The 25,675-nt window shown below is 37.0% G+C and overlaps 9 protein-coding genes across 15 annotated transcripts; 4 read left to right on the forward strand and 5 right to left on the reverse strand.

Annotated features, from left to right (window-relative positions):
• Positions 1-1,045: 1,045 nt before the first annotated feature.
• LOC9309395 (heparanase-like protein 1) lies at positions 1,046-4,451 on the forward strand. The gene is made up of 10 exons (XM_021021907.1): positions 1,046-1,304; positions 1,914-2,192; positions 2,292-2,328; positions 2,424-2,607; positions 2,697-2,845; positions 2,922-3,158; positions 3,242-3,431; positions 3,541-3,666; positions 3,779-3,878; positions 3,974-4,451. The coding sequence occupies exons 2-10, from the start codon at positions 1,971-1,973 to the stop codon at positions 4,355-4,357; spliced, it is 1,629 nt and encodes a 542-aa protein (XP_020877566.1). The 5' UTR covers positions 1,046-1,304; positions 1,914-1,970; the 3' UTR covers positions 4,358-4,451.
• Positions 4,452-4,481: 30 nt separating this feature from the next.
• Positions 4,482-6,315, reverse strand: LOC9307362 (ankyrin repeat and protein kinase domain-containing protein 1). Of its 2 annotated transcripts, none has more exons than XM_021021908.1 (2): positions 6,140-6,315; positions 4,482-5,727 (listed from the first exon to the last, which is right to left on the reverse strand). In XM_021021908.1, the coding sequence occupies exon 2, from the start codon at positions 5,205-5,207 to the stop codon at positions 4,677-4,679; it is 531 nt and encodes a 176-aa protein (XP_020877567.1). In that variant the 5' UTR covers positions 5,208-5,727; positions 6,140-6,315; the 3' UTR covers positions 4,482-4,676. The 2 variants fall into 2 exon arrangements, with proteins under 2 accessions (XP_020877567.1, XP_020877568.1); XM_021021909.1 differs by having other exon boundaries at positions 6,129-6,315.
• Positions 6,316-6,716: 401 nt separating this feature from the next.
• LOC9309396 (uncharacterized acetyltransferase At3g50280) lies at positions 6,717-8,551 on the forward strand. Its single transcript, XM_021023066.1, has 2 exons — positions 6,717-7,351; positions 7,504-8,551. The coding sequence occupies exons 1-2, from the start codon at positions 6,860-6,862 to the stop codon at positions 8,398-8,400; spliced, it is 1,389 nt and encodes a 462-aa protein (XP_020878725.1). The 5' UTR covers positions 6,717-6,859; the 3' UTR covers positions 8,401-8,551.
• Positions 8,552-8,910: 359 nt separating this feature from the next.
• Positions 8,911-10,618, forward strand: LOC9307363 (uncharacterized acetyltransferase At3g50280). The gene is made up of 2 exons (XM_021022791.1): positions 8,911-9,479; positions 9,562-10,618. The coding sequence occupies exons 1-2, from the start codon at positions 8,991-8,993 to the stop codon at positions 10,453-10,455; spliced, it is 1,383 nt and encodes a 460-aa protein (XP_020878450.1). The 5' UTR covers positions 8,911-8,990; the 3' UTR covers positions 10,456-10,618.
• Positions 10,480-12,533, reverse strand: LOC9307364 (SNAP25 homologous protein SNAP29). 2 transcript variants are annotated; one of them, XM_021022796.1, is made up of 6 exons: positions 12,089-12,533; positions 11,470-11,862; positions 11,293-11,386; positions 11,084-11,208; positions 10,895-10,992; positions 10,480-10,799 (listed from the first exon to the last, which is right to left on the reverse strand). In XM_021022796.1, the coding sequence occupies exons 2-6, from the start codon at positions 11,833-11,835 to the stop codon at positions 10,700-10,702; spliced, it is 783 nt and encodes a 260-aa protein (XP_020878455.1). In that variant the 5' UTR covers positions 11,836-11,862; positions 12,089-12,533; the 3' UTR covers positions 10,480-10,699. The 2 variants fall into 2 exon arrangements, with proteins under 2 accessions (XP_020878455.1, XP_002873328.1); XM_002873282.2 differs by having other exon boundaries at positions 11,084-11,205; positions 12,089-12,532.
• A 96-nt stretch (positions 12,534-12,629) lies between these two features.
• LOC9309397 (lamin-B2) lies at positions 12,630-15,374 on the reverse strand. 4 transcript variants are annotated; one of them, XM_021022795.1, is made up of 8 exons: positions 15,238-15,374; positions 14,720-14,858; positions 14,522-14,584; positions 14,338-14,440; positions 13,660-14,257; positions 13,455-13,575; positions 13,186-13,353; positions 12,630-12,952 (listed from the first exon to the last, which is right to left on the reverse strand). In XM_021022795.1, exons 2-8 carry the CDS (start codon positions 14,837-14,839, stop codon positions 12,941-12,943), a joined length of 1,185 nt encoding a protein of 394 aa, XP_020878454.1. In that variant the 5' UTR covers positions 14,840-14,858; positions 15,238-15,374; the 3' UTR covers positions 12,630-12,940. The 4 variants fall into 4 exon arrangements, with proteins under 4 accessions (XP_020878454.1, XP_020878452.1, XP_020878453.1 ...); XM_021022793.1 differs by having other exon boundaries at positions 12,630-13,096; XM_021022794.1 differs by having other exon boundaries at positions 12,630-13,096; positions 14,522-14,581; positions 15,238-15,373.
• A 109-nt stretch (positions 15,375-15,483) lies between these two features.
• LOC9309398 lies at positions 15,484-16,839 on the forward strand. The gene has a single exon (XM_002871248.2). The coding sequence runs from the start codon at positions 15,493-15,495 to the stop codon at positions 16,705-16,707; it is 1,215 nt and encodes a 404-aa protein (XP_002871294.1). The 5' UTR covers positions 15,484-15,492; the 3' UTR covers positions 16,708-16,839.
• Positions 16,840-16,850: 11 nt separating this feature from the next.
• Positions 16,851-19,732, reverse strand: LOC9307365 (plant intracellular Ras-group-related LRR protein 7). The gene is made up of 10 exons (XM_021020956.1): positions 19,026-19,732; positions 18,645-18,714; positions 18,507-18,553; positions 18,275-18,383; positions 18,081-18,166; positions 17,911-18,001; positions 17,640-17,725; positions 17,442-17,528; positions 17,214-17,350; positions 16,851-17,123 (listed from the first exon to the last, which is right to left on the reverse strand). The coding sequence occupies exons 1-9, from the start codon at positions 19,125-19,127 to the stop codon at positions 17,240-17,242; spliced, it is 789 nt and encodes a 262-aa protein (XP_020876615.1). The 5' UTR covers positions 19,128-19,732; the 3' UTR covers positions 16,851-17,123; positions 17,214-17,239.
• A 459-nt stretch (positions 19,733-20,191) lies between these two features.
• Positions 20,192-24,753, reverse strand: LOC9309399 (diacylglycerol kinase 1). 2 transcript variants are annotated; one of them, XM_021020954.1, is made up of 8 exons: positions 24,556-24,753; positions 22,659-24,041; positions 22,190-22,556; positions 21,656-21,732; positions 21,377-21,496; positions 21,137-21,301; positions 20,909-21,046; positions 20,192-20,729 (listed from the first exon to the last, which is right to left on the reverse strand). In XM_021020954.1, the coding sequence occupies exons 2-8, from the start codon at positions 23,826-23,828 to the stop codon at positions 20,580-20,582; spliced, it is 2,187 nt and encodes a 728-aa protein (XP_020876613.1). In that variant the 5' UTR covers positions 23,829-24,041; positions 24,556-24,753; the 3' UTR covers positions 20,192-20,579. The 2 variants fall into 2 exon arrangements, with proteins under 2 accessions (XP_020876613.1, XP_020876614.1); XM_021020955.1 differs by having other exon boundaries at positions 24,640-24,748.
• Positions 24,754-25,675: the final 922 nt, after the last annotated feature.

Here is a 25,675-nt window from a genome sequence, read left to right on the forward strand (position 1 = left end):
AAAATGTGGGAAATGATTTTTACATCTCTTAATAGTAAGATATAAAGAGAAAATAAAGGGATGTGTATCTGTATTATTATTATTATTTATTATTATATTTTTTGTTATATTAATTAGGACAGATCTGTTTCAATTGATTGCTTCTGATTCAAGTATGACACGTGGCAATACTGACTAAAATATCTTCGAGTGACAGATGCACCGATTCGAACCACCTTCCTTCCACAGTTGTTACCATTAGCAATTGTTCTTTCTGACACCACAATATTTTTTTATTTACTACCTCTTTTGCTATGTGTTTATTTTATAATCTAGGCTTAACTTTTAGTAATTTTAGTACAAAAATATAGGAAATATTTTTTTTTTTGAAAAATAAAAATATAGGAAATATTCCTTTAAGATCTAATCCAGTTTAGTAATGTTCTCTAGATATTATTGGTTATGCAATTTGTGCTTGGAAATTTTTTCAAGTGTAATAGTTGAAAGTGACTTTCTTTTGTAGATTTTGAATTTATTTGAAAAGTCTTGAAATGAAAACAAAACAACATACTTTGAAAATGACATTTTTTTGTAGGAATTGTTAACAGTATCATTGTTATAGGTTTTGAAATTTTACTAACATTGGAAATACTTCTACAAAATAATTCGTTTTTTCAGTAAAATACAATATACGAGTTTATTTCTGAATAACACAACGACTTACAAAGAACTAAGCTATAAATTCTGGTCATAAAGTAATTTGATTGTATTTAACCAAATAATTCATTTATGAGTATGTGATCATCGTGTAAGATACATACACTCAAAAAAACTTCAGTAGTAAGAGAAAGGGAAAAAGTAAAAGCTAAAAGCCAAAAGTTAATAAATTTATTTGTCCACCAATTTCGACCGATCTTACTTGTTTTCAAAGAGATGCTTTAACTGTTTTGTTTTCTTCTGTTAACCTAATCAATTAACGAGAATAAAAAGGAATTAACGAATAAAAAGTGGTAGAAAGCTCATGTTTCAAGGGAAGGTTTGATTCATCAACCAAGTTGCACCAACTTATTACCAAAACCAAAATAAATATACCAAAATTTGGAAAGAACATAAATTGGAAAGACCAAATCGAGAAAGTAATATAGAGAAGCCGACAAATTGCAAAATTTACCTAAACCCATCTTACATCACCTTCAGATTCTGATCTCAGTATCATAAAAGCTCAAGAACAATCACATAATCAGAATCTAACTTATATCAGATTTTTACAGCTACCCTTTTGCTTCAGAGTCTGATTATTCTCCATTGAAGCTGGATTTTGTAAGGTCAGTTCTTGCTTCTTTATCTCAATCTGATGATTCCATATCGAAAGTTTTTGTTTTTCACTTTCAATTTCCATGGATTCGAGCTCGATCTCCAAATACCACATGTTTCTGGTTTTTTTTTTTTTTTTAATCCATATATTAATTAAAAACTCTTAAGAGGTTTAATTATGATGATTACTTGAGAATTTCAATCGGTTGCCATCGTCATCTTTTTGACTCCTGTCCATTTTTAGTTTTTCCTCTGTTTAGTTTCTCAAATTCCATTTTATTTTCATTTGTAATTGTATATTAACCAATTCATCACCCGCAAGCATGTGTCTCTGTAATCACTTCCGTGTTCTGGTAATTTCAGAGGTTTAAGGCTCTCCTTTTTTCTGATGTTGTCAGCAAAAGTTAGTTTTTTTTTTCTTGTTTAATGGGTTAATTACACCTAACTCTATGGTTATAATCATAAACAATCCAGAAAAAAAAAAGTTTATTCCTTCCTCTATGTGTTTTTTTCACATGTTGTTCTGACAAATTGCAGAGGTGTGAGTTCTGTTTTACACTTTCCTTCTTCTTGATGTTTTTCTTTTTGTCTTAAGAAAGTTCAGTTTTATTTAACTGCAGGAAAGTTAGAAGCAGAAGTTGAGAGCTTTTTGGATAGTGAAGCTCAAAAACAAAACAATGGGCTTCAAACTTTGCTTCTTTGTCTTCTTGGGTTGTCTTCTTCTTGTTCCAGAGACAACAATGGCTCAAGAAACGAAACGTGCATCGATCGTTGTGGAAGGAGCCCGTCGAGTCTGTGAGACCGACGAGAACTTTGTCTGTGCCACATTGGACTGGTGGCCTCATGACAAGTGCAACTATGACCAATGTCCTTGGGGTTACTCTTCAGTTATCAATATGGTAATAGCTGAATTAGAGACAAGGATTCACCTTTCGGTCTCTTTTAATGTCCCTGATTGAGATTGTTTTTTTTTTTTTTATCTTCCCAATGTTTTTCAGGATTTAACTCGTCCCCTTCTTACTAAAGCTATTCAAGGTTTGCACATTGCATACGAAAAATGTTCATGTCATTGCTTTGTGTGTTCTTGATTTCTGTAACTTTTAGGGATTTGGATTTTTGTATTTGCTTAGCTTTCAAGCCATTGAGGATAAGAATTGGTGGTTCCTTGCAAGATCAAGTAACGTACGACGTAGGAAATCTCAAAACTCCTTGCCGTCCATTCCAAAAAATGAACAGCGGTTTGTTTGGATTCTCTAAAGGATGCTTGCACATGAAGCGATGGGACGAGCTCAACAGTTTCCTAACCGCAACCGGGTAAGCCTTCAGTTTCGGTCATTAACATTCACATTTTCCTCTTTAGAAGAATCTTGAATTAGCTGTGTTTACTTGTTTTTATCGCGCAGAGCGGTAGTGACATTCGGTTTAAACGCTTTGCGTGGGAGACACAAACTCCGCGGAAAGGCGTGGGGTGGGGCCTGGGATCACATAAACACTCAAGATTTCATAAACTATACAGTCTCAAAGGGTTACGTTATTGATTCTTGGGAATTCGGTAACAACAAACATTTTACGAGTCGCCTTCTTTTACTCGGGTTTTTTCTTCTTAGGTTTCCTTGTTCTCGGTATAGGAAACGAGCTGAGTGGAAGCGGGGTTGGTGCAAGCGTGAGCGCAGAGCTTTACGGGAAAGACTTGATTGTACTGAAAGATGTAATCAACAAAGTGTATAAAAATTCTCGGTTACACAAGCCTATACTTGTCGCTCCTGGAGGGTTCTATGAACAACAATGGTACACCAAACTTCTTCAGATCTCCGGTCCTGGTGTTGTCGACGTCGTGACTCATCATATATACAATCTTGGTTCAGGTCTGGTTTTGTAGAAGAGAATCACATAAACTCAAAACCATTACTTAGATCATTTCTGAGGATTCTCTGTTTGAGTCTTGCAGGTAATGATCCTGCGCTTGTGAAGAAGATAATGGATCCGAGTTACTTAAGCCAGGTATCAAAAACGTTCAAGGACGTGAATCAGACGATTCAAGAACATGGACGGTGGGCTTCTCCTTGGGTTGGAGAGTCTGGCGGAGCTTACAATAGTGGTGGCCGTCATGTTTCTGATACATTCATAGATAGCTTCTGGTAAAACAAAACAATACAGAAAATCGATTTTGGATTTCTTGATTTTGGCCCCTGGTTTCTATCACCGAATGAACTAAAAGAGGCCTCTTTGGATCCAATCTTTCTTAAGGTATCTAGATCAGCTTGGAATGTCGGCGAGACACAACACTAAAGTTTACTGCAGACAGACTTTGGTTGGAGGGTTTTACGGCTTGCTCGAAAAGGGAACGTTTGTTCCAAATCCTGATTATTATAGGTGAGAGTCCCAAACAAAATCCGGACTGAGTTTTAGGTTATGGTTGATTGATCGTCAAGTTTTATCTGATTTTCCGCCAATCTTTTCTTATCTTGGTCGGGTTTCGGGACAGTGCGCTGCTTTGGCATCGTTTAATGGGAAAAGGGGTTCTTGCGGTTCAAACAGATGGACCGCCGCAGCTACGAGTTTATGCACATTGTTCAAAAGGAAGAGTGAGTGACTCAACTCATTTTTTAAATCTCATTTTCCAAATGTCTCTTTTCAGTTAGAGTTTGCTTGAAATGCTTTGGTTTTCCTTGGTTTTTAGGCCGGTGTGACATTGCTTCTGATAAATCTAAGCAATCAATCGGATTTTACGGTTAGTGTCAGCAATGGCATAAAGGTTGTTTTGAATGCGGAATCGAGGAAGAAGAAGTCATTGTTGGATACTTTAAAGAGACCATTTTCTTGGATTGGAAGCAAAGCTTCGGATGGATATTTGAACAGAGAAGAGTATCATCTGAAACCAGAAAACGGTGAGTTGCAGAGCAAAACAATGATCTTGAATGGTAAATCGTTAAAACCGATGGCAACAGGAGATATCCCGAGCCTTGAACCGGTCCTCCGTGGTGTGAACTCTCCACTTAACGTCTTGCCATTGTCGATGTCGTTCATTGTGTTGCCTAATTTTGATGCTTCTGCTTGTTCATGATGTTAATGGAGTCTCTCTTTGCTCATTGGAAAAAAATAAAAATAAAGAAAAGATGTAATTTTTTTGGTAATTGTATCTAAATGCTGGTGATAAATGTATCATTTAATATTTCAATACAACATGATTAGAAAAAACCTTTGTTTTGTGTTTTCTTCAATTTATGAGCAAACGGCATCAAAACCGGATAGTCCATATTCAAACCAAAAGCGAGATAAAAAAACAGGTGATGGTTTACATCTCAAACCAATCAACCAAATTAACGGTTCAAGATATCACACAGAGTGTTTGAGACAGCACGAGCTACTGCAAGAAACATGAATCAATTCTCAGAACTGCAAGAAGTGTCTCCACAAGATGAAGAAGAAGTCTCTCCACTGAGTTTCTTCCTCTCCTCATAAGCCCATTCCAAGCCGAGACAGTACTGAACTGGCGGGTTGAATCTACAGTCGGTTATATCATCGGGTAAGAAAGCTCCGTTCTCCACAAGAAACTTGACAGCTTCTCTCTTCCGTTCTTTAGCTGCAGCATGGAGAGGAGTCCAGCCACAAGCACCCGAGGTTCTAGCTTCAATATTGGCTCCACGTTCAAGAAGCAAGTCCATGACTTCAATGTGACCTCCTTTGGCTGCAAGGTGAAGAGGAGTCATTCCTTTTGATTTGGGTCCACATGCTAAAGCGTTTACGTCTGCTCCTTGGTCAAGGAGCTCTTTAACAGCTTTGAGATCGCCTTTACAAGCTTTGATGTGGAGCTGAGTCCAGCCCCTGTCGTCTCTGTCAACACCCGTTTTCATGGACCGGCGCCTAAATGAGTTACGCCGGAAGGACAATGCAACTGGCTGCTCTTGGAGCATATTCCAGATAAACCAAAACTGACTCGAATACACAGATAGAAAGACTCAAAGGAGAATACCTAAGGAAAACTTACTAGACAGGGAGATTCGTAGGTGTGACTCAGATTTACATAATATTGGTTACAATCTTACCGAAGAATGTCTAAAGCAGGTACACTACTTATGGCTAGAAATCATCAACCAATGTCAACAGAAGAAGAATTTATGGAAGAAGCAGAATCTAGATGATTCAGTTGAAATGAAGCAACTAAAATCAAGGGGAGTGATTAGAAATGCAGTAAGGGAAAGAGGGATTCAAACCAGGGCCAAAGACACGGAGATTTTGAGGGATCACAATTGGAGTCATAGACAGTGAAGAGAAAACAAGCATCAACTTGAAAAGAATAGGAGCTTAATGGTTTCTCGGAACTAAGAGAAATCAGAAAAAGCCTGGATCAATGGGTAAAGAGATCAGAGACAGCATCGAGCCAGAGTCAAAACACACACACACACACTCTCTCTCAGCTTGATTTTACCAGATCTGCCAACAAGACAAGGATAAGAAAAAAATTTAATAAATCTCTCTGCAAGATCGCCTGAAATATTTTCAGAAATCAAAATTTAGTTCAGGTAACGAACAATAACAAATTCTGCAACAAGAACCAGTATTTAGTTGAAGAAAAAAAAAAGAACCAGTATTTAGAATCGCTCTAGAGAATTCTCAGATAATGGAAAATTTTAAAACTCTGGCAAATTCTCAGTAAACTAAGAGCAATCCCAAAATAAGCTGAAAATCAAAATCACCCAAAATACTAAAGCAGCAAAAAAAATAAGATGATAAAAGCTCGCTGATGAATCCAAACAACATAAAGACCAACTCAATTTTTCACAGCAAGACGACGACAACTTAATCGAATTGAATCGGCGAAAGATAGAAGAAACCTGTAGCTTACCGCGGAGGAGAGAACAAAGAGAGACGGTGAGTCAGAGATTTCTTCTTAGACGGAGAATATGAATCGGATTAGGGTTTTTCGCGGGTAGAGAGAGTAATCGTATTTCGTCGATTTCCAGATGAAGAAGGAGAAAGGCGCGTGTGTGTGTGTCAGAGATATCGGTTTTTTGTTTGTTAGTTTAAAATCGAATATGCCACCTCATATAGCTTAATTAATCGAGGCTTTTTACAGTTGGGCCTACAATAAAGGCCTAAATTTGGCCCAGATAGATTTAACTTGTATATTTTTATTAAGTAAGTGAAATAAACTAAAATTAGTCTATTATCAACTAATTTAATTACAAAGAGATTTTTTTTTTTTTTTGGCAGTATTTGATTAGATTTAAAGTGTATATGGAATTAATTAATGTTGGCAGATAATTGGATTAGTAAGAATAGAATAAAATCTATATATTTATCCACATTATTAAAAGACATCCTAGAAAATGAAATAGTACAATGTATTTCACATCATTTTGCAATATTACCTTAAATAAACATGCTAGTATTATTTATAAATGCTAAAAACTACAACCAACCCATAAATCATGAAATTATATAAGAACCTCATGATTGATGCTATAGGAGTAATTTTACTAAGAAGAAAATCAAGAAACAGAATCAAAGTAGAGACACTCTTGTTCTTTCTTTTTTTTCTTTTTTTTTCACTCTTGTTCTTCAAATGGATTCTCCTTCATCGGAAGTAAAAATCGTTTCTCAATGCTTTGTTAAACCCAAAACCATCCCCGAAAAATGGAAAGAGCCATACCATTTATCACCCTTGGATCTTGTGATGCTCTCTATGCATTATCTCCAAAATGGTCTTCTCTTTCTCAAACCATCTATGATATCTGAATCTGATGATGCAATCAAAACAAAAGATTTCATGGAGACTTTGCTACAAAAGCTTAGAGATTCTCTAGCTGAAACCCTTGTCCATTTTTATCCGCTTGCGGGTCGTCTCTCCACTTTAAAAACCGACAATCCGAGATCCTACTCGGTGTTTGTGGATTGTAATGACAGTCCCGGGGCTGGATTTATCCGTGCTAAATCGGATCTAAGTGTAAGAGATATTGTTGAGTCCAAATATGTTCCTTTGGTTGTTCAATCTTTCTTTGACCACCATAAAGCCGTGAGCCATGATGGTCACACCATGAGTCTCTTCTCAGTCAAGGTACATTAGTTTATTCTTGTATACAAACCTCAAAATCATATAATTCACTTAGTCGAAAAACAAAAATTTGTAGATCGATGTAATCTTAATTGTATATATCACGCAATTATGCAAATATGAATTAGACTAACTAAGGTGATGAATCTTTTCAGGTAACAGAATTGGTAGATGGAGTGTTCATAGGATTGTCATTGAATCACGCTGTGGGAGATGGAGGTACATTATGGCATTTTTTCAACTCTTTGTCGGAGATTTTCAATGCACACGAAACCGATAACTTGCTTCTCAAGAATCCTCCAGTCCTTTCACGTTGGTTCCCTAAAGGGTACGGTCCTGTTTACAGCCTTCCTTTCACTCACTCTGATGAATTCATTAGCCGATTCGAATCACCGGTCTTGAAGGAGAGAATATTCCATTTCTCATCTGAAACAATAACATCATTGAAATCAAAGGCTAATCAAGAATGCAGAACAACAACTATTTCTTCTTTTCAAGCGTTAACTGCATTTATATGGAGATGTATCACAAGAGCAAGAAAATTACCTTATGATCATGAAATTCGTTGTAGCCTTGCCGCTAACAATGGAACAAAATTGGATCCACCATTGCCTTTGAGCTATTTTGGTAATTGTATTTCTGCTATAAAGTCGAAGACCGTTACATCCAGTGAACTACTAGAAAATGATTTGGGATGGGCTGCTTTGAAAATGCATAAAGCTGTGATTGGAAACACTAGTGAAGAGGTCTCGGCGACAATCGAAAATTGGATGAAATCATCTTATGTTTTCCATTTAGAAAAGCTTTTGGGAGCAATGGTGGTTCACATTGGAAGCTCGCCGAGGTTTAAGATGTATGAATGCGAGTTTGGGATGGGAAAAGCGGTTGCGGTTAGAAGCGGTTATGGGGGTAAGTTTGATGGGAAAATATCAGCTTATGCAGGAAGAGAAGGAGGAGGAAGCATAGATTTGGAAGTATGTCTACTTCCAGAGTTTATGGAAGCTTTGGAATCAGATCAAGAGTTTATGTCTCGTGCATCTTCTTCTTCTTGATCTTCGTGATTTTATTCATATATGCTCTCATCATATCTCTAGATAAAGTTTGGTTTGTTGTGGATTGAGTATATGTGTTGCTGTTAAAATCCAATTCAATATTATGTGACAATGTGTTATTCAACTGATAATGATTCATATTTATTAAAAATTAATTACAAACTAAAATGTGAGGTTTAGAGACGATAATAGACAAATTCATCTGCTCCCAAACACACCCTCAATTCACCTACTCTCTGAACCTTTTGCTTGCTTCTTCTTCAAACCCTCTCTGTTTAGTGGTACTAGTTAAAATCATGCATGTGTTATTTATTTGATTAAAGATTAATACAAAAACTAATGTTATTCAATTATAACAAAGATCATATACAAGATGACATCATTGATGATGACCAGCAGATCAAATTATGCATGAACATATGATGACATCATTGATGATGATAGCTATCTATATAATCATATGATTATTCATATAAAGAGAGTATAAACGAAAGTAGGAAGATAAAAGAAGATTGCAAAGAAACATTGAAAGAAACAAAAGAAGCATATTATACACTTTTTTTTTTTCTCTGTCTTTTTTTCTTGAAAACATGGATTCTTCTTCATCAGAAGTAAAGATTATCTCTAAATGCTTCGTCAAACCCAAAACTCTCCCTGAAAAATGGAAAGAGCCTTACCATTTTTCACCATTGGATCATGTGATGCTCTCAATCCATTACATCCAAAAAGGTCTTCTTTTTCTCAAACCATCATTTTGTGAATCTGACAATGTAGTCAACCCAAAAGAGTTCATTGAGACTTTGCTGGAGAAGCTTAAAGACTCTCTAGCCATAGCACTTGTCCATTTCTACCCGCTTGCAGGTCGTCTCTCTACTTTGAAATCCAACGACTCAAGATCTCACTCAGTGTTGGTGGATTGTAATAACAGTCCTGGTGCTGGATTTATCCATGCTGAGTCAGATCTAAGTGTGTCAGACATTCTTGGGTCCAAATATGTTCCTTTGGTTGTTCAATCTTTCTTTGATCATCACAAAGTATTGAATCGTGATGGTGACACCATGAGTCTCCTATCAGTCAAGGTACATTTCTTCATTCTTGTATATAGATAGGTGTGTGAGTTAGAGAAAAAAGAAAAAATTGAATCTTTTTCTGGTTGTACAGGTAACAGAATTGGTTGATGGAGTGTTCATAGGATTGTCTATGAATCATTCTCTTGGAGATGGAAGTTCCTTCTGGCAGTTCTTCAACTCTTTGTCTGAAATCTTCAATTCACAAGAAGAAACCATTGGTAATGCATTGCTCTGTCTCAAGAATCCTCCAATCTTTCGTGAAGTGTCTGGTCCTATTTACAGCCTTCCCTTCAGTGAACCTGATGAGTCCCTTAGTCAATCAGAACCTCCGGTTTTGAAGGAGAGGATGTTCCATTTCTCATCAGAAACAGTGAGATCACTGAAGTCAAAGGCGAATCAAGAATGCGGAACAACAAAGATCTCTTTGCTTCAGTCCTTAACCGCATTTATATGGAGAAGCATTACAAGAGCAAGAAAACTACCAAATGATCAAGAAACTACTTGCAGGCTTGCTGCTGGCAATAGATCAAGAATGAACCCACCATTGCCAAAGAATCACTTTGGGGTTTACGTCTCTCTTGTGAAAGCAACTACGATAATTGGTAATCTACTGGAGAATGAGTTTGAATGGGCTGCTTTGAAACTGCATCAAGCTGTAACCGAACACACGGGTGAAAAGATCTCTTACGAAGTAGATCAATGGTTGAAGTCTCCTTTACCTTTGCAAGTATATCGACTTTCCAATTTGAACATTGTTCATATGGGAAGCTCTCCGAGGTTTAACAAGTACGGATGCGAGTTTGGGATGGGGAAAGCGGTGGCGGTTAGAAGCGGTTATGGTGGTAAGTATGACGGGAAGGTATCAGCTTATCCAGGAAGAGAAGGAGGAGCAAGCATAGATTTGGAAGTATGTCTACTTCCAGAGTCTATGGAAGCTTTGGAATCAGATCAAGAGTTCATATCTCTTGTCTCTTCTTCTACCTGATCCTATTCATATTTTCCAGACACAAAAACTCAAGTTATTTCATTATTTCATACTGAAGCTTTGGAATCAAATGTTTTAACTACTACTGTCTTTGCTTGTTACAGTATTCTGCAGTTGTTAAATGTTTCAACTTCATTAATATCAGAACTAAAATATTGAAATCTATGTTTGACTTTAAGCAACTAATTCATCAGAAGAATGGAGAAGCTGACAAGCTTGGTTATGAGCAGAGTTCTGGCTACTTTTACTTCCGGAGTAAACGGCCAGCCCGTTGGTTCGATTGCTTTACTCTGTAGTTAAGCTCATCAACATCGTCTTGAAGATGATCTAGTCCATGGTTTTCACTGCGATTTCCATTTACAAACAAATTTTATCAAGGAAGAAACGAGAAAGCTCTTAGAGAATGGATATAGAGAGAGAGAGAGACTTGATAGAAAACCTTTCGATTGCTGTTCCCATGTCCACTGCCATATTTTTCAGCTCGCCAAGAAGATCGCTTAAGTTGGAAAGGACTTCATCTTGCTTTGCAATCTCCATCTGTTAACACAGCATGATATTTAGAATCTTGGTTAACAAAAAAAGGAACGACTTTTGAAGCCCCACAAGGAAAAAACGAGAGAATCCGAACCTGTGTTTTCTGATAAGCATCAACGGATTCAGCAAGTGTTCTTGATTTTGGTTTGAGTGAATGGTTCAGTCCCAGATTTTCCCTAGTCTTTAAGTTGATAACTCTTCTCTTAGGGGAATCACCTGCTCAGGAAATCATGAATAGTTAGATAAAGTAATAAGCAAAAGACAGATTCCTTAGAAGTGATCATCAACTAAAGAAGAATAAACCTCTAGTTCTGACAGGACCAGTTATGGAACGAGTCTTCTTTGGCTTCCAAGTCCTTGAAAAAATGCCTCCAAGGCGTCCAAGAAGCTTCTCACCCTGAAACCAAACACAAAAACATACAATAAGGATCATCCCCAGAAAGAGATTGCAAAACTCCTCTCTTCTCGTATCTCACTCACCCGACTAAGATGATGATCGATATCAACCGCCTTATGGTGTGTTCTAGTAATTTGATCTCCTTGGTCATTCAACATAACCAAAGTTTTAGTAGCATCACATCTAATCTCTTCAGCAACTTTCAAACACCCTTTTACGGTTTTGGTTGTTTCCTCAGACTCGTACACAGCGTAGCTCTCAAGTTCTTGAACCGTCTGGTGGTTCTCCTTTGCATCCGAGAACTTCAACGATGAAGTGAATGTTTTCTCAACCTCCTTATCATCATCATCATCATCATCAAAAGGGTTCAAACTGAAATTCTTAGCAGCCTCCTCCTTCTCATCATCAGTATCATCAAAAGGGTTCAAGCTGAAATTCTTAGCAGCCATAGAAGGTTCAGGGGAAAACAACTTCTCCTACAGAAATCCAAAACTAAGATTGCTATTGATTCTTTTATTCAAAATTTACCAGAAGATTACTGGACTTTAAAGTTGAACAAAAGCAAGAAAAGGATACACAAGTTTTTTCACTGCAATCTCTTTTGATTAACGATCGTTTCGTAAGATCTAAGTTTCCAACAATCAAGTTAACCTAAATCGACTTGGAAGATTATCAGAAGAAGAAGAAAAACCGAATTTGTACCTGGAAATTGCAGAGAATAAGACGAAGAAGAAGCAGGATTCAGAGGTTCCGAGAAAGAAAGGTTGATAGCAAGAAGAGGCCTTTAACGAGTTCAAATTTTCGAATCCGTTATAGAGGAGGAAACTGGTGAGAAACTTTGGCAAAAACAATTGTTGAAAAAGAGTTTTGTTTTGTTTCTTCACCCTTATATATATTTATTTACCTTTCTCGTATTAGTGAATTAATACAATAAAATCTAACAAGAGTAATTATTTTTGTTTTCTTTAGATAAAGATATAAAGTACAGGTGGCGTTAAAGAAAAAAAAAAGAGATAATAGTAGATTTAAAACTTATGGTGATAGGATAGGTGCACAATTAATTACAGTTGCATAATTGTCAATTTGTCATAACTTTTTTTTTTTTGGTTCAACAGTTGTAATAATTATTATTTACCAAAATGTATACGTATTTTATCAATGCAATGCAACTTGATAAGAAAAATATGTGAAATTTTGACTTAAATTTCTTTTTACTTAATAAAGAGCAAAAGAACATAAATTATGGGAAAAATGGAAGGATATTTTATTTAACTATTTATTATCTTTTTTTAGATCAATTTTCAAATTTCTGTAGAGTCGATATTTAGAGACTTGTAAGACAAACCAATAACACCTTGGAACGACTTTATTTCTATGTTCCAAGCAATTATGTACACTCAAAAGAAAGAAAACATCAATCTCTAAAGCTATATGCTTTACCCAAACCTCTTTTGATTGTGTCTCCAAACCTCTTCCAAGCCTCTGGATCTTCTGACCACCCTACGATATGATGTGTATACAAATCACCACCCAAACGTACAATCCATCTTTCAATCACTCGAGCAGCTGCTACACGCACTTTCAATAAATTCCATGGATGAGACTCAGAAATATGAAGATAGGTGAATCGGGTAAAGCTCAAGACTTTTTTCATAACCCAGTAAGAGGCAGCATTTCAGTGGAAGAGGGCTTTTTTATCTCTCTCTTGATCTTCCCAACAGAGTAAAGAAAAGAACGATTAAATTCCATTTTCGCATACTCAGACCAAAAAAAACAAGGAAGCATTACATAAGTAGTACCTGTGCTTCTAGCTCGGCTATTCTCTGTAATGATGCTTGTTCTATGCACACACGGCGATTGCGTTCCTCATCAAGCAAACATGTCATCTTATACCTTAATTCAGCCATTTCTTGTGTAAGGTCTTCTGCTTCTTCCTTCGCCTTCAGTTTCTCCTGTTTCAGTTCTTCCTGCACATACCAACAACCGCAGGTAAAACTAGTTGGACTACGATCTTTTCTGTAATGGTAATAAAGGAAGGAAATAGAGTTCTTCAGTTTTTCAAAACTACCTTGAGTTGCTTTACAACATCTTCGTGCTGATGTATCTGTTTCGCCATACCCTCCACTTTGTCAGTCAAATTCACATTCTGAGAAAGTTCTAGTTTCTTCATGATTGCATCAAAACAATTGCTGTGAGACACAAAACCAACATTATTAGGGACAGGGATAGCTCAATTTGATGACTAAATAAATAAGTCTCAAGCTAGAACTTACCGAACTTCATTAGACATTGGAAGCACATGGCTCAGTTCAGCAAAGAAGCACCCTACAGTTAGAGGCTCTTCATCTTCACTTTCTAACCGTTCTTTAGTACTTTGAAAGAACTCTTTGATACTCTTTTCAGAGGCATTAAATTTCTCCCTCAGCTCTTCATTTTGCTTTTCGATATACTTGACATTCTCTTGTGCCCTTTGAGACTGAAACTGGGACTCTTCGATTATTCCTTTTAATTGATGTTTTTCTTGGATGCTTTCTTCTTGGATTTTCATTGCATCAAAGAGTGCTTGCTCCAACGCTGTTATATCAATCTTCATGCTTTCTATTTCGCACAAGGACTCTAATGTTAAGGATGAGATGGTCTCCTCCAGTTTCTCCAAGGAAAGAGATGAACACTGTAGCTCTATTTCTTTGCTCTCGAGTTCTTGCAACAACAACAAATGCTCGGATTTCGACATACACAACTCATCTCTTAAAGAGTTAACTTCTTCTTCCAGATTCCTTGATTCAGCCAATTTGAATTCAAGATCGTGCAGATGTTCATTGAGATAATTCACTTCCTTGCTTCTGAAAATTAGTTGATCTCGCAAGTAATCTACAAAGTAAAGGTTAATATATGCTGAGACTTATTATTAGTTCAGAAAAATCAAAACGATTAGCTTATATAGACATTACCAATTTCCTTATAGCAATTCAATAATTCTTTCTCCATCATCTGAATTCGTGCTGTGTCTTCTAAGCGAGATTCCGATAATGACTTCGTGTGGAGTTCCAACCTCTGTGGTAAAGAGAAGATTAATGTCCGAAAATTCAACCAATAGAAGTGAGAAAATACTTTAAAGAAGGAGAAGAAGACTACTCTGACTAGTTCGATACTATGGGGCTGCGATTCTCTCAACATGTCCTTTTGTTTCCTTAGCTGCTAATAACAAATCAAAGAGCACAAAACAAAACAGAAATCAACTTCATCAATCTAAGAATCAGAAACCGCATTATAATGATCATCCCAGTCCAACTTTCATCAACATGAGTATATAACAGTCAATGAAGTGTTTACCTCCCTGCGTGTTGTCCCAATCTGCAAAAGTTCTTCAACATCAAACGAGTTCTCGCAATCACTTCTGGAACTACATGCCGAGCTACTGCTTCCCGAGAAACTTCCCGAGCTACTCGACATTTAAATACAAAAATCACCACTGCAAAGGCAATGAATCATTTAGTAACAAGAACTAGAATCAGTTTCTACAACTAACTCACACGAATACAAGTGTTGTCATGGCCGAAATCAAATCAGACTTTCGTTAAGCTTATCATTCCACAGAAATCAAATTAGGCTATTAAACACTTCATCAACTAATTGATAATCTAGAGAAACGTCAACTTCACAAGTCCAATTAGTCGCTAAACTAGATGAAGGCCTTGATGCTTCTACTCGATTCCTTTGAAGTAATTGGGGAAAACAAAACTATACATACCACTAGATAGCGAATTTCAACAACGACGGATACAATTGAACCCAGAGAGGAAAAAAATTGATAAGCGTACACACGAATACAACCGCAGGAAACGTTTTACCTTCGCAGCTCAATTTCTCTCTGAGATAATTCCGACGGCGAATTTGATCGGAGAAATGATTTTTGAATTTGCTTATCCTCCAAATTCTTTTTTTTTGTCTCTCGGTTTCTTCGAAACGATGCCAGACCAGATAAGTAAAAAATGACTCACAAAAACCGGTCAATTCCGGTCGGGTCGGGTCGGGTCGGGTGGGTGGGTGGGCATAAAATTCTCAAAACCAGTAATCGATCGTTTCGGATGAGCAATAATCTAGTAATGGCGGTCGCAGTACCTCAAGCCACTTCTCTTACGAGGCTCTTCTTCCTCACGAAACCAATCCCTGGAGGAGGCTTCACTTCTTTACTACCTAAAAATCATCGGAAACCCATCTTCGTATTCTCTGTCCAGACTCAATTTTCTTCTCCAGTAACCACACTCACCTCCAAACACCCTAAAGATGAGCAACAGCAAAAACTCTCCTTCACCATCAACTACCTTATCGACTCCTGTGGATTATCTCCAGATTCCGCCACCGTAGCCGCTCGTAAGCTCTTACTAGATTCACCAGAACGACCCAACACTGTTCTAAACCTTCTTCGTGACCATGGATTCACCACTGCTCAAATCTCAACTCTCGTCAAGAAACGTCCCGTTCTCTTGTTAGCCAATGCTGAATCAGTCCTCCTCCCGAAACTCCTATTCTTTCTCTCAATTGGCGTATCAAAATCATTACTTGCTCGAACCTTAGCTTCTGATCCAACCATTTTGACTAGATCCCTTGTTAATCAGCTTATCCCTTCTTACAAATTTCTCAAAAGTGTTCTTGATTCAGACGAGAAGATCGTGGCGGCGTTGCGGCGGACGACTTGGGTTTTCCTTGAGGATCACACCAAGAATCTTGTACCAAACATCAACTACATGTCGGAGACTGGTGTTCCTGAGAAATGTATCAAGCTGCTTCTTACGCATTTTCCTGAAGCTGTGATGCAGAAGAGCCATGAGTTCCAAGCAATCGCTAAGCAAGCTCAAGAGATGGGATTCAATCCTCAAAAATCAACCTTTGTGTTGGCGATTCACGCGTTATCTGGGAAAGGAAACAAATCGATATGGGACAAATGCTTTGAGGTCTACCAGAGATGGGGTTGGTCGGAAGATGATATCATGTGTGCGTTCAAGAAGCACCCTCACTGTATGATGTTGTCTGAGAGGAAAATTAACAGAACGATGGAGTTTTTTGTGAATGAGATGAATTTGGCGCCTAGATCGATCGCAGAGTGTCCAGTGGTGCTCTTCTTCAGTCTGGAGAAGAGGATTATCCCAAGGTGTTCGGTTACTAAAGTTTTGGTATCGAATGGGCTTGTGAAGGAGGATTGGAGCTTGACGTCATTGTTGGTTCCAGTGGAGAAAGTGTTTTTGGAGAAGCTCGTGATCAAGTACGAAGAAGAGTTGCCTGAGTTGATGGATGTGTATCTAGGATGCACCAAACTCTGAGCTTTTGTTTTCGACTGTTTTCATTATCAAATTTCAGATGCTGAGTGACATGAATCTTTTGAAAAGAGTGTAGTGTGTAACCCAATTTTGGTAGTGAAAGGAAAGCTGATTAGCAAGCCCAAAGTGTGTTTTTACGACACATGCAGTAGAATCGTCACTTCAATATAAGAGCAAAAGGCAAGAATCGGTTTGCCTATATGTTTTGTATACACACACGTAAAGATACATATACAGACACATACACGCCTTGATATAGTATATATACGTACATGCGTGGATGTGTATGTGTTCATAAGAATTGGCAGAGTCACAGATGACAGAGATTCTAAATCTTGCAGAAGAGAGAAGGAGAGAGAGAGAGAGTTTTACAACAATATTTCTTACACGAAACGATGATCCTCATTCACCAATCCGACCTGCCAAAAACGAAAAATTTTATTCAGCGAGGAATAATAGATAAGAGACTAATACCAAATCTATCTGATCTCTAGTCGGAATGAACTTACAAAGTAAGGGGATATGAAGACAGTTCTCATTTATCAACGCCTACATCAAGTCCTTTAGAGCCCATCATCACATTCGAATCGATTTGCTTATCAAATTTCTTCTTTCTCCTCTCTTCAAATTCTTGGTATCCTTCCATCTATCCATTTATATAACGGAATGTTACACAAGACCCAATTCGAACAAACAACCTAAAAAGTGTTTTTTGAGGTTGTCGATTATTGACTTACCAGCTGAAACTGATCCATGGAAATAGGATTGTTATGCAAAGAAAGATTTTGCAGACTCTTGCAATGTATCAGCAATCCATCTGGAATCTGGAAAACAATATGTGTTACAGAATTCAAAGGAAGAAGATATAGAGATTCAATAAACCAAAAAAAAAGTTTTAAGGCATGAAGAAACAAATCACATTTCAATCTGTTTACCTGGTTCACTTGATTATTGTCTAAGCAAAGCGACTTTAACTGAATCAGATTGCAGAGTGATGCAGGAAGCTCTTCAACAACGTTATCTGCAAGGCTATCCCGAATCACGATTAAGCTTTGGAGAAGAAACCACCAGAGGAAACTCCACAACAAAATGTCAATAAAAAAAACATAACACTTATTTCCTAAAGATTTTTTAGGTTTCTGAATCTCCAAACAAACATGGGGGCTTAAAAGAAACAGAATCTAGAAAGCGAAACTAGAAACATACCATTAGCCTGTATTTCTTCTAAAGAAGCACAGCTCCCTACTGATTCTGGAAGGGATTTCAATCTGTTATTTGAGACATTCAACAGCACTAGCTGCAATTAAACACAAGAAAACTAATTAGTTTTTTCAGGCCGAACATTGAATTATTCTTTGGTAAATGAAGTCACTTACATTGCGGAGACTACCAATAGTATCAGGCAAGTATATGAGCATATTTCTTGAGATTGATAGTTGCTCAAGCCTTACCAACTGACCCACTGGAAAACAAAAAAACAAAAAAAGAACATATGAATGCGAACCATAATAAAGACACAAGCTGTTTTAAAATGGACAAAACAGTGTACTTGTATCAAAGAGAATCTTACATTCATCAGGCAAACAGCTGATGCGGTTTCCATCAAGCATCAAAACTTTGAGAGATTGAAGTTTCCCTAGATTCCCTGGAAGGCGCTCAACTAGATTATCAGCTATTAACTGCCAAAATTTTCAGAAAGATGGGAAAGAGTCAAAATCCACAGAAAGCACCAACTAGCATTCAGTTCGCAAGATATGATGAAATCTGCGGATAATGTACACGGAGAGGCAAAGTTTTCTCACCAGACGCTGCATATTGATTAACTTGCTGATTTCTCCAGGAACATCAGCTGCATAAATGTTCAAATACAAAGTCCATCAACTATTATTACTCTTAACACGGCGATGAAGAAAGAAATCGAAATGAGGCAGAAGGCATACCAATCTTATTGTGTGTTAGATCAAGTGTTCGCACTGCTCTCTCCATTTCAATCACTTCATCAGGAAATGTCTACTCAACAAAACAAAACCAAAAACAGGAATTCACCAAACAATAGATAATCAGCCAATCCAGACTCAAAAAAAATCCCCAAACAAAACCCTAATCAATAGATTCTTATGCCTGCATTCATGAACCCAATCAACAAAGTTTGGTGCTCTTTTATCTAATCAAACTCTCTCAAATCATTCATATCTTTGGCTCTCAGCACACATAGAATAAACATCTCTACAAATTCCTATGACAGATAGAAACAAGTTTATCTATAAAATTTCCAAAGATTTATTCATAGTAAAAAAAAAGATATGTGGAAACAATTTGACCTTCAATTTGGAGTCGCGGAGACCAACAATGCCCGTAGATCGCCACCGAGAGATCCGATTAGCCTTTGGACCACCAGCTGTATTGCTCGCGCAACACCCCATTTCTGTGTTTCCGATTCTTCGCCGATCGTCGCAGTTGATTTTGATGAGATGAATTAGATATAAATAATAGAATAAATCTCAGAGACCCAGAGAAAGTTTCAAAGTAATCAATCTGATTGCCAAAAGAGATGGCTTTTTGGGCCAATTTTTTTACGAATTTTGGTTTCGAGGTTTATAGGTGAGGGTCAAGGTCTCTCTCTCGCGGGTTATATAGAATTAGAAAGAAAGCCAAATTCGTCCCCAAAAAGAAAAAATATACTATATAATTTGGAAAGTAAAAACCCTAAAATTGATATAAGTGCTTCGCTTTTGGAAACTCGAAGATCGGTAAAAACTTTCATCGATCCTCGACTCGTTTCAAGCCCCAAGACTCATACTATCGAGTCAATGAACTCAACTTCAGATATTTATGTTACCAAAGACTCAATTTTTTAAAAACTTAAACTTGTCTTCAGACCACATTACCTGTCTTGTTTCTTACAAAAACCTCCAGCATTTTAATATCATATCACAAATGCACAAAACCAGAGTTTTTGATTTGTGAAGCTGATCATACCAAACCAAATATTTTTTTAGTGGTTCTCTTTGTCAAACGTTTGTTGTTATACGTCTTTTTATTGGTTCTAAACTTCTAACTAATGATAGTGTTGTTAAACCAACGTATGATACGCCATGAATAGGGCCAAACATTAACAAGAAAGGATCAGTAGAAAGGAAAGTTTTATTACAAGAAAACGAGGTTTCTTTTGATCAGTAACCCCTTCCTCAAGCAACAGTATGGTCGGACTAAATTTTCATTTTTCTTTACTTTTTTTTTCAATTTAATTTATTCCCATACCCATCTCGTAAAATTTCGAACCAAAAACACTAATAACTCAAATTCGAACCGGACCAGACAACCAAGTTGTGAAGTTGATGCGAAAGGCCAAAATGTGGTCTTTTACCCCTGATATTATTTGAATTATCTCCTGATATCAAAGAACTCAGCCCATAATTTCAAAGGTTTTATGAATGCTAAAACATTAGGATCAAACACGCAGCAAAAAAAGAACAGGAAGAAAAAATGCCTAATAATACTGTTTCTAGAAAATAATCACAAATTAAGAACAGGGTTCATCTAAATGTACATACATGATTCTTCTAAAAATTATATATTTGACATAGAAAAGGAACCCATAGTAATAATATGAGAAAAACACATAGGTAATTAAACACGCCTTGTTTCATTCACTATGAGAACAGCCAAAAATCTAGGAACCAGAATCCATTTTTTGGTTCCTTTTTCCTTTTTCCTACTACCACACAGAACCCGCTTTTCATTCAGCAGATTTCGATCTTGAAGACTATCTAAATACACGCATTTGTAAATATTTGTAACTAACCAGTGATGATTGATATTGGTTGTTGAAGAGGGGAAGTTTTGTCTTCTGTCTTTTCTTTTTTTTCTTTGTTTTAAGTTAGCCGTAGAGCCATTTCTTGAAGCAGAGCACGTTTCTGAGAAGCGTTTATCACTTGATTAGTTTCTGCATTCTCTAGAACATCTGTGATTATAGCGGCTGCGTGACCCAGTGGCTCCTCCGCGGCTCTCTTTAGCATGAAAGCCTGTTGCAAATGAAGGTAAGTGAAAAAGCAAAATACAGTTTAACAAAAATTGGTTCGAGCTTTTAGAGGAGTTAAGAAACAACAAAAGACCACAAACTTTTACAATCTAGTGCAACTTTTTGTCAGTAGAAAACTCTATTTGAATCTAGAATCTTATTTAGTGAAATGGAGTAAAGAACCTGGCCATGGTGTGATATGGTTAAGGTACATGGTTGCTGATTCCAAGGTTCTCCATCAATTTGCACTGGTAAAGGCGCACAAAGTTGTATCTTGACTGCTGACCCTTGAGCTAGCCTTCTCGCACGAGACAACCCGACCTGAAGATGTTAAAACAAAAAAAAATCAATGATGTTAGTTTTCCAGTCACCAGTCAAATGTTTATAAATAAGATAGAATGCAAATATAACCTGAAGTTTCCCAAGGTGCCATGTCCCAGATATACTCACGACTTCAACTATCTTGTCGTGCATCGATTGCGGATCAAAGTTTTCATATGTTTCATCTTCATTCTGCCATAAATCCACCCCTCCCATGTAACTTCCAATGTTTGCAACAAGTATTCCTTCCGCATCCTTCAGAGATTTAGCATAGAGAAGTTAGAGCATTAATTATCATGCAGGTTTATCTGTAAGGTATCTGTGACTCACCTCAGGAACCTCGATGTCAACACCATCCACCTCAACTCGAACTTGCCAAGGGAAATCTTCGAATGTTCTGTCCATTATACTCCTTGCACCTTCTCTGGCATAGAGGACTTTGTTCATAAACTGCACATGGAGACCATTCAAATATCAGTTTCATGGACTAGGGATTAACAATACAGCGTCTCTACAATATATACCAGTTATATCATGATTATGAAATATAGAAATACAGTTTCCCTGAGATTATATCAAAATTTCATCAATTCATGTTTATTTGGTTACCTGGCTATAAAATCTCTCTGGATTCTCCTCTCGTAGATTGTGAATCTCAAGGGCAACCTTCGCATCACACCCAACCCCTGTTAAGATTAGCAAAGTTAGCGACAATTTATATGCTATGGGTGTCAAGATAGAAGTCATATCATTTACAAGGACAATATACACAACAGGAATGGTTCAAACAAGCCTTCATGAATTTTTTAAAGAGAGATAAGTACTCTGTTTAAAATGATAGATTCTTCATTTATTTGAAGGATAATATAATCATTCTACAATGTTAATTATTCAGATTTCAAATGTAAAGTGCTGTATTAACTGCAAATAATTTTAACCCAGAGGTAAGTCCTCATAAGAGTATTATCTGCGGGACAAAAGTTGCAAACAGAACTAAAGGACTCTGGACTGACATCAGATAGGTTGAATACAAATGAAACAGCCCACTACTTCGAAGGTTAGCAACCTCACAAATAATTGAAATAATATCGAAACCCAAAGCTTTGAAGGTTTTTTCACCTATCGGTTTTGAATTTGACTGACCTATATAATTGTTCATATATTTTGGCGGCTGGAGTTGCTTTCCTTGTTGATTCAGAATCGATACTTTCCAACGATCAAGGACAGTGACTGCAGCGTGCTCTATATTCTGTAACACTGTAGACAATCCTCCTTGTCTCTCAACAGAACCCAAACCACCACCCCAATTTAATACTCGGGATAGATCATTCCCGGTTCCAGCAGGAAGGATAGCAACTGCAGGAGGAGAGACGAAATTCTGTTTCTCTATGGCATCTAATACCCAACCAGCAGTGCCATCTCCACCACAAACAAGAACTCTAAAATGAGGAACCTTCCTGAAGAGGAAAAGTCCCACTTCTGGTCCCTGCACTGAACTCAATTCACATACCTGCAAGAAACGGCTCCATCAATAAACTTAAAGACCAGAGATTAAGAAAATGCATTATAAATGTCCACAGATGTGACAAGATTTCAAGGTAGCATACTCTACCTGCACGGGATTCAGAAGAAGATGAAGGCGCTGACGAAGGGAATCACCACGTTGAGCACCACTCTTTTTGTTAATAAAAACCAACAACGGTCTTGCATCTGAAGGTAAATCAGCTAGTTCATACTTAAGTTTCGACCTTAGTGCATGATATTCCTTCTGACCAAAAGACCCGCTTCTTTTAACACTGGACTTCTTTTCCAGCTTGCCATTGCTGTCACTGTCCCCGTGAGAAGAATCCCCATTCATAACGCTGATAGAATTTTCCAGCCCGGCATGGGAGCCATTAACAGTTGGACCTGTATCAGCTGTGCTTTCTGTGGATTCATCGCAATTGCTACCACTATTACCTGTGTCAGCTGAAGTTTCATTAGCTTGCTTGTATTTTTTACTTTGACTCCTGATACTGGCAAGGGCGGTTGATGCAAGTTCGTTAGCACCATGCGTGATTGAGCTCAGAAATCCTCCAGAGGGATTCCGTGTCAATTCCTTAACGTAGAGAGGGCACAAGATTAACCTTCTAAGAGGGCCTAAATCACAAATGTCACCAGTTTCATTTGACATGTTACTGTGACAGTCAACATGCACAAGACGTTGACACCACAAGCAGCACCATATAGGAGAACCCCCAAGAAAGGAGCTACTACATGACTCGTCACAGTAGCTGCAAAACGAGGAGTCATCAGGCTGATCAGCCCCTTCTGTCCACCGCACTGCCCACTGGTGCACCACATGCTCGTATCCAACCATGGAGACACATTTGCAATCTTTAGGCGCACTCGAAGAACAGTTAAAATGTGCTGCTGCTCCACAGATTGTGCACCTGTGGAAAAAACTTTCTGAAGCTACAATTGCCTGAGATGGCGACATCGACTTCAAGCAAACACAACAGTTCAAGTTTTTTGCACGAGCTATAGGGTCGAGTTCCCAGCTATGTGGGGCAACAGGAACCTTATGTCGTGCCTTTGGATTTTTCTTTGACCTGGCTATGGCTTTCGTCCAACTTAAGTTAATATTTCTTCGCCATTGAAAAGCGGTGTAGGCTATGGTCAATATACCAACAAGGGCAGCAACAAAACAAGAGAACATTAAACCACGAGATTCAACCGTGTCAATAGGATACTTGCTGGTCCAGCTAGGAAAGAACATCCCCAATTCTCCATCGTCATCCATTTATCTATGTTACAACTCTACTACAAGTGTGAAAATCCCTGAAATTCGAGCCAAACAGAAGTCCCAAAAGATTCTTGTATTGGTCAGGTCCACACACAGGTCATCAAAACTTCTTCTTCAAACTCCATATCCTCATCATCCATCAAACCCGTATATGCTCAGACGCAGAAGACAACAATCACACTTCAACTATAGAAGACAAACTCTTCTACCCTGTCCAGCAAAACAAAAAAGTACATGTCAATATGTTATCCAACTATATATCACGTTAGAAACAATCGTTTTCAACTTTTCATAATAAAATTGCATCACAAATTACTAAGGCCCTGAACAATGTAAACAGAAACCAAAATTAATGACTCAAACTTTATCAATTGTATTTGACTCAGATTCAGACTTCAATCGTAATCATGCTTGGACAACACCTCCTCAAAATCAATATGGAACCTTGCTCAAGTTCCTATGTTTGACACATATCGATGAAACATACTCGGCTCATTGTCCCACAATACTATAAGACGCAAAACAAAACCTTTAAGCTTGGACTTAAAAACAAAACCTTTTTAAAAAAACTCAGCTCAAGTGAAAAACAAACTCAAGACCACAAAATTCCAAAATCTCCTAATTAAACAAGGGCATAAACTGCATCTTTCTCTCTCTGCCCACGAAAATCCAATGTACAGGAGAGATGCATAAACAAAAAAAAAAAAAAAAAAAAAACCCTAACCTCCAGAAGCGAGAGAAGAAGAAGAGATGATCAAATCAGAAGCCTAGAGAGATCGAGAAAGCGAAAGAAGAAGAGAAAACCCACAATCGATGCACCAAGCACGAAGCTTTTCTACTCCGACGAAAATTCCCAAATCCAAATTTTTGTCCTTTTGAAAAAGCAGAGATGCTATTCAGTTTTCTATTTTTTTTTTGGTAGGATGCTATTCAGTTTTCTATAATGTTAATTAATGTTATAATAATTACTTTATTTTATGGTGTATATAAATATATTTAATGGAGAAAGAATTTTTACCCGCAGAAGGATCGGGATACTGAAAATAAAGAGATGAGAGGAGGAGAGAGAGTTCTTATAACTTCTTATTGTTGAAGTATAAATTGTGATTTACAACGAACGAATTCGTTCGTTTATATAGACAGGAAAAAGTAAGTTACTATGCATGCATAGTGACGGTGGGCTCCACACAAAATATTGTTTTCTAAAATAAAAACCTGGAATATTATTAGAAATCTTTATTTAATTTATTTTAAAACATATTTAAAATAAACCGTTTACATTAATAATGCAAGCGATTACAAAAAGAAAAAACGTACAAACAAATAAACTAATATTCAAACGAAATTCTTGCGGAGTAAAATCTACAACGCAAAGATTATAAATACACATAATAATGATTCCAAAAACAAATATTAAGAATAATCGAAACATTCTTCAAAACTTCAAAATTCTTCTTCTTTTTTCAGAGAGATTTTTTTAGAGAGATGAAAAAATTTTGTTTTGATGAAATGAATGAGAAAATGAATGAATTTATAGATTGAAAAATACTATTCCTAGCCGTTGGAAAAAGTTGAATTTTTTGAAAAAATTTTGAAATTTTTCTTTGAGACCGTTGGCGGAAAAATATTTTTAAAAAAATTAATCTGAAAAATTAGAGATCAATCAGATAAAAATTATCGATTCAAATAAAAATATTTATACAGGTGAATAAACCATAATATAAACAAATAATTCACAGTTATATTATGGTGACGAATTATCCACATAGAAACAGTAAATATATATGTGGCGGCTCAGCCGACCGGCAACAGAAATAAATATTTAAAGCAGTGCATAAAATTAA

The sequence above is a fragment of the Arabidopsis lyrata genome (genome assembly GCF_000004255.2).
Source record: "Arabidopsis lyrata subsp. lyrata unplaced genomic scaffold ARALYscaffold_6, whole genome shotgun sequence".
In the NCBI taxonomy this organism is placed as follows: Eukaryota; Viridiplantae; Streptophyta; class Magnoliopsida; order Brassicales; family Brassicaceae; genus Arabidopsis; species Arabidopsis lyrata.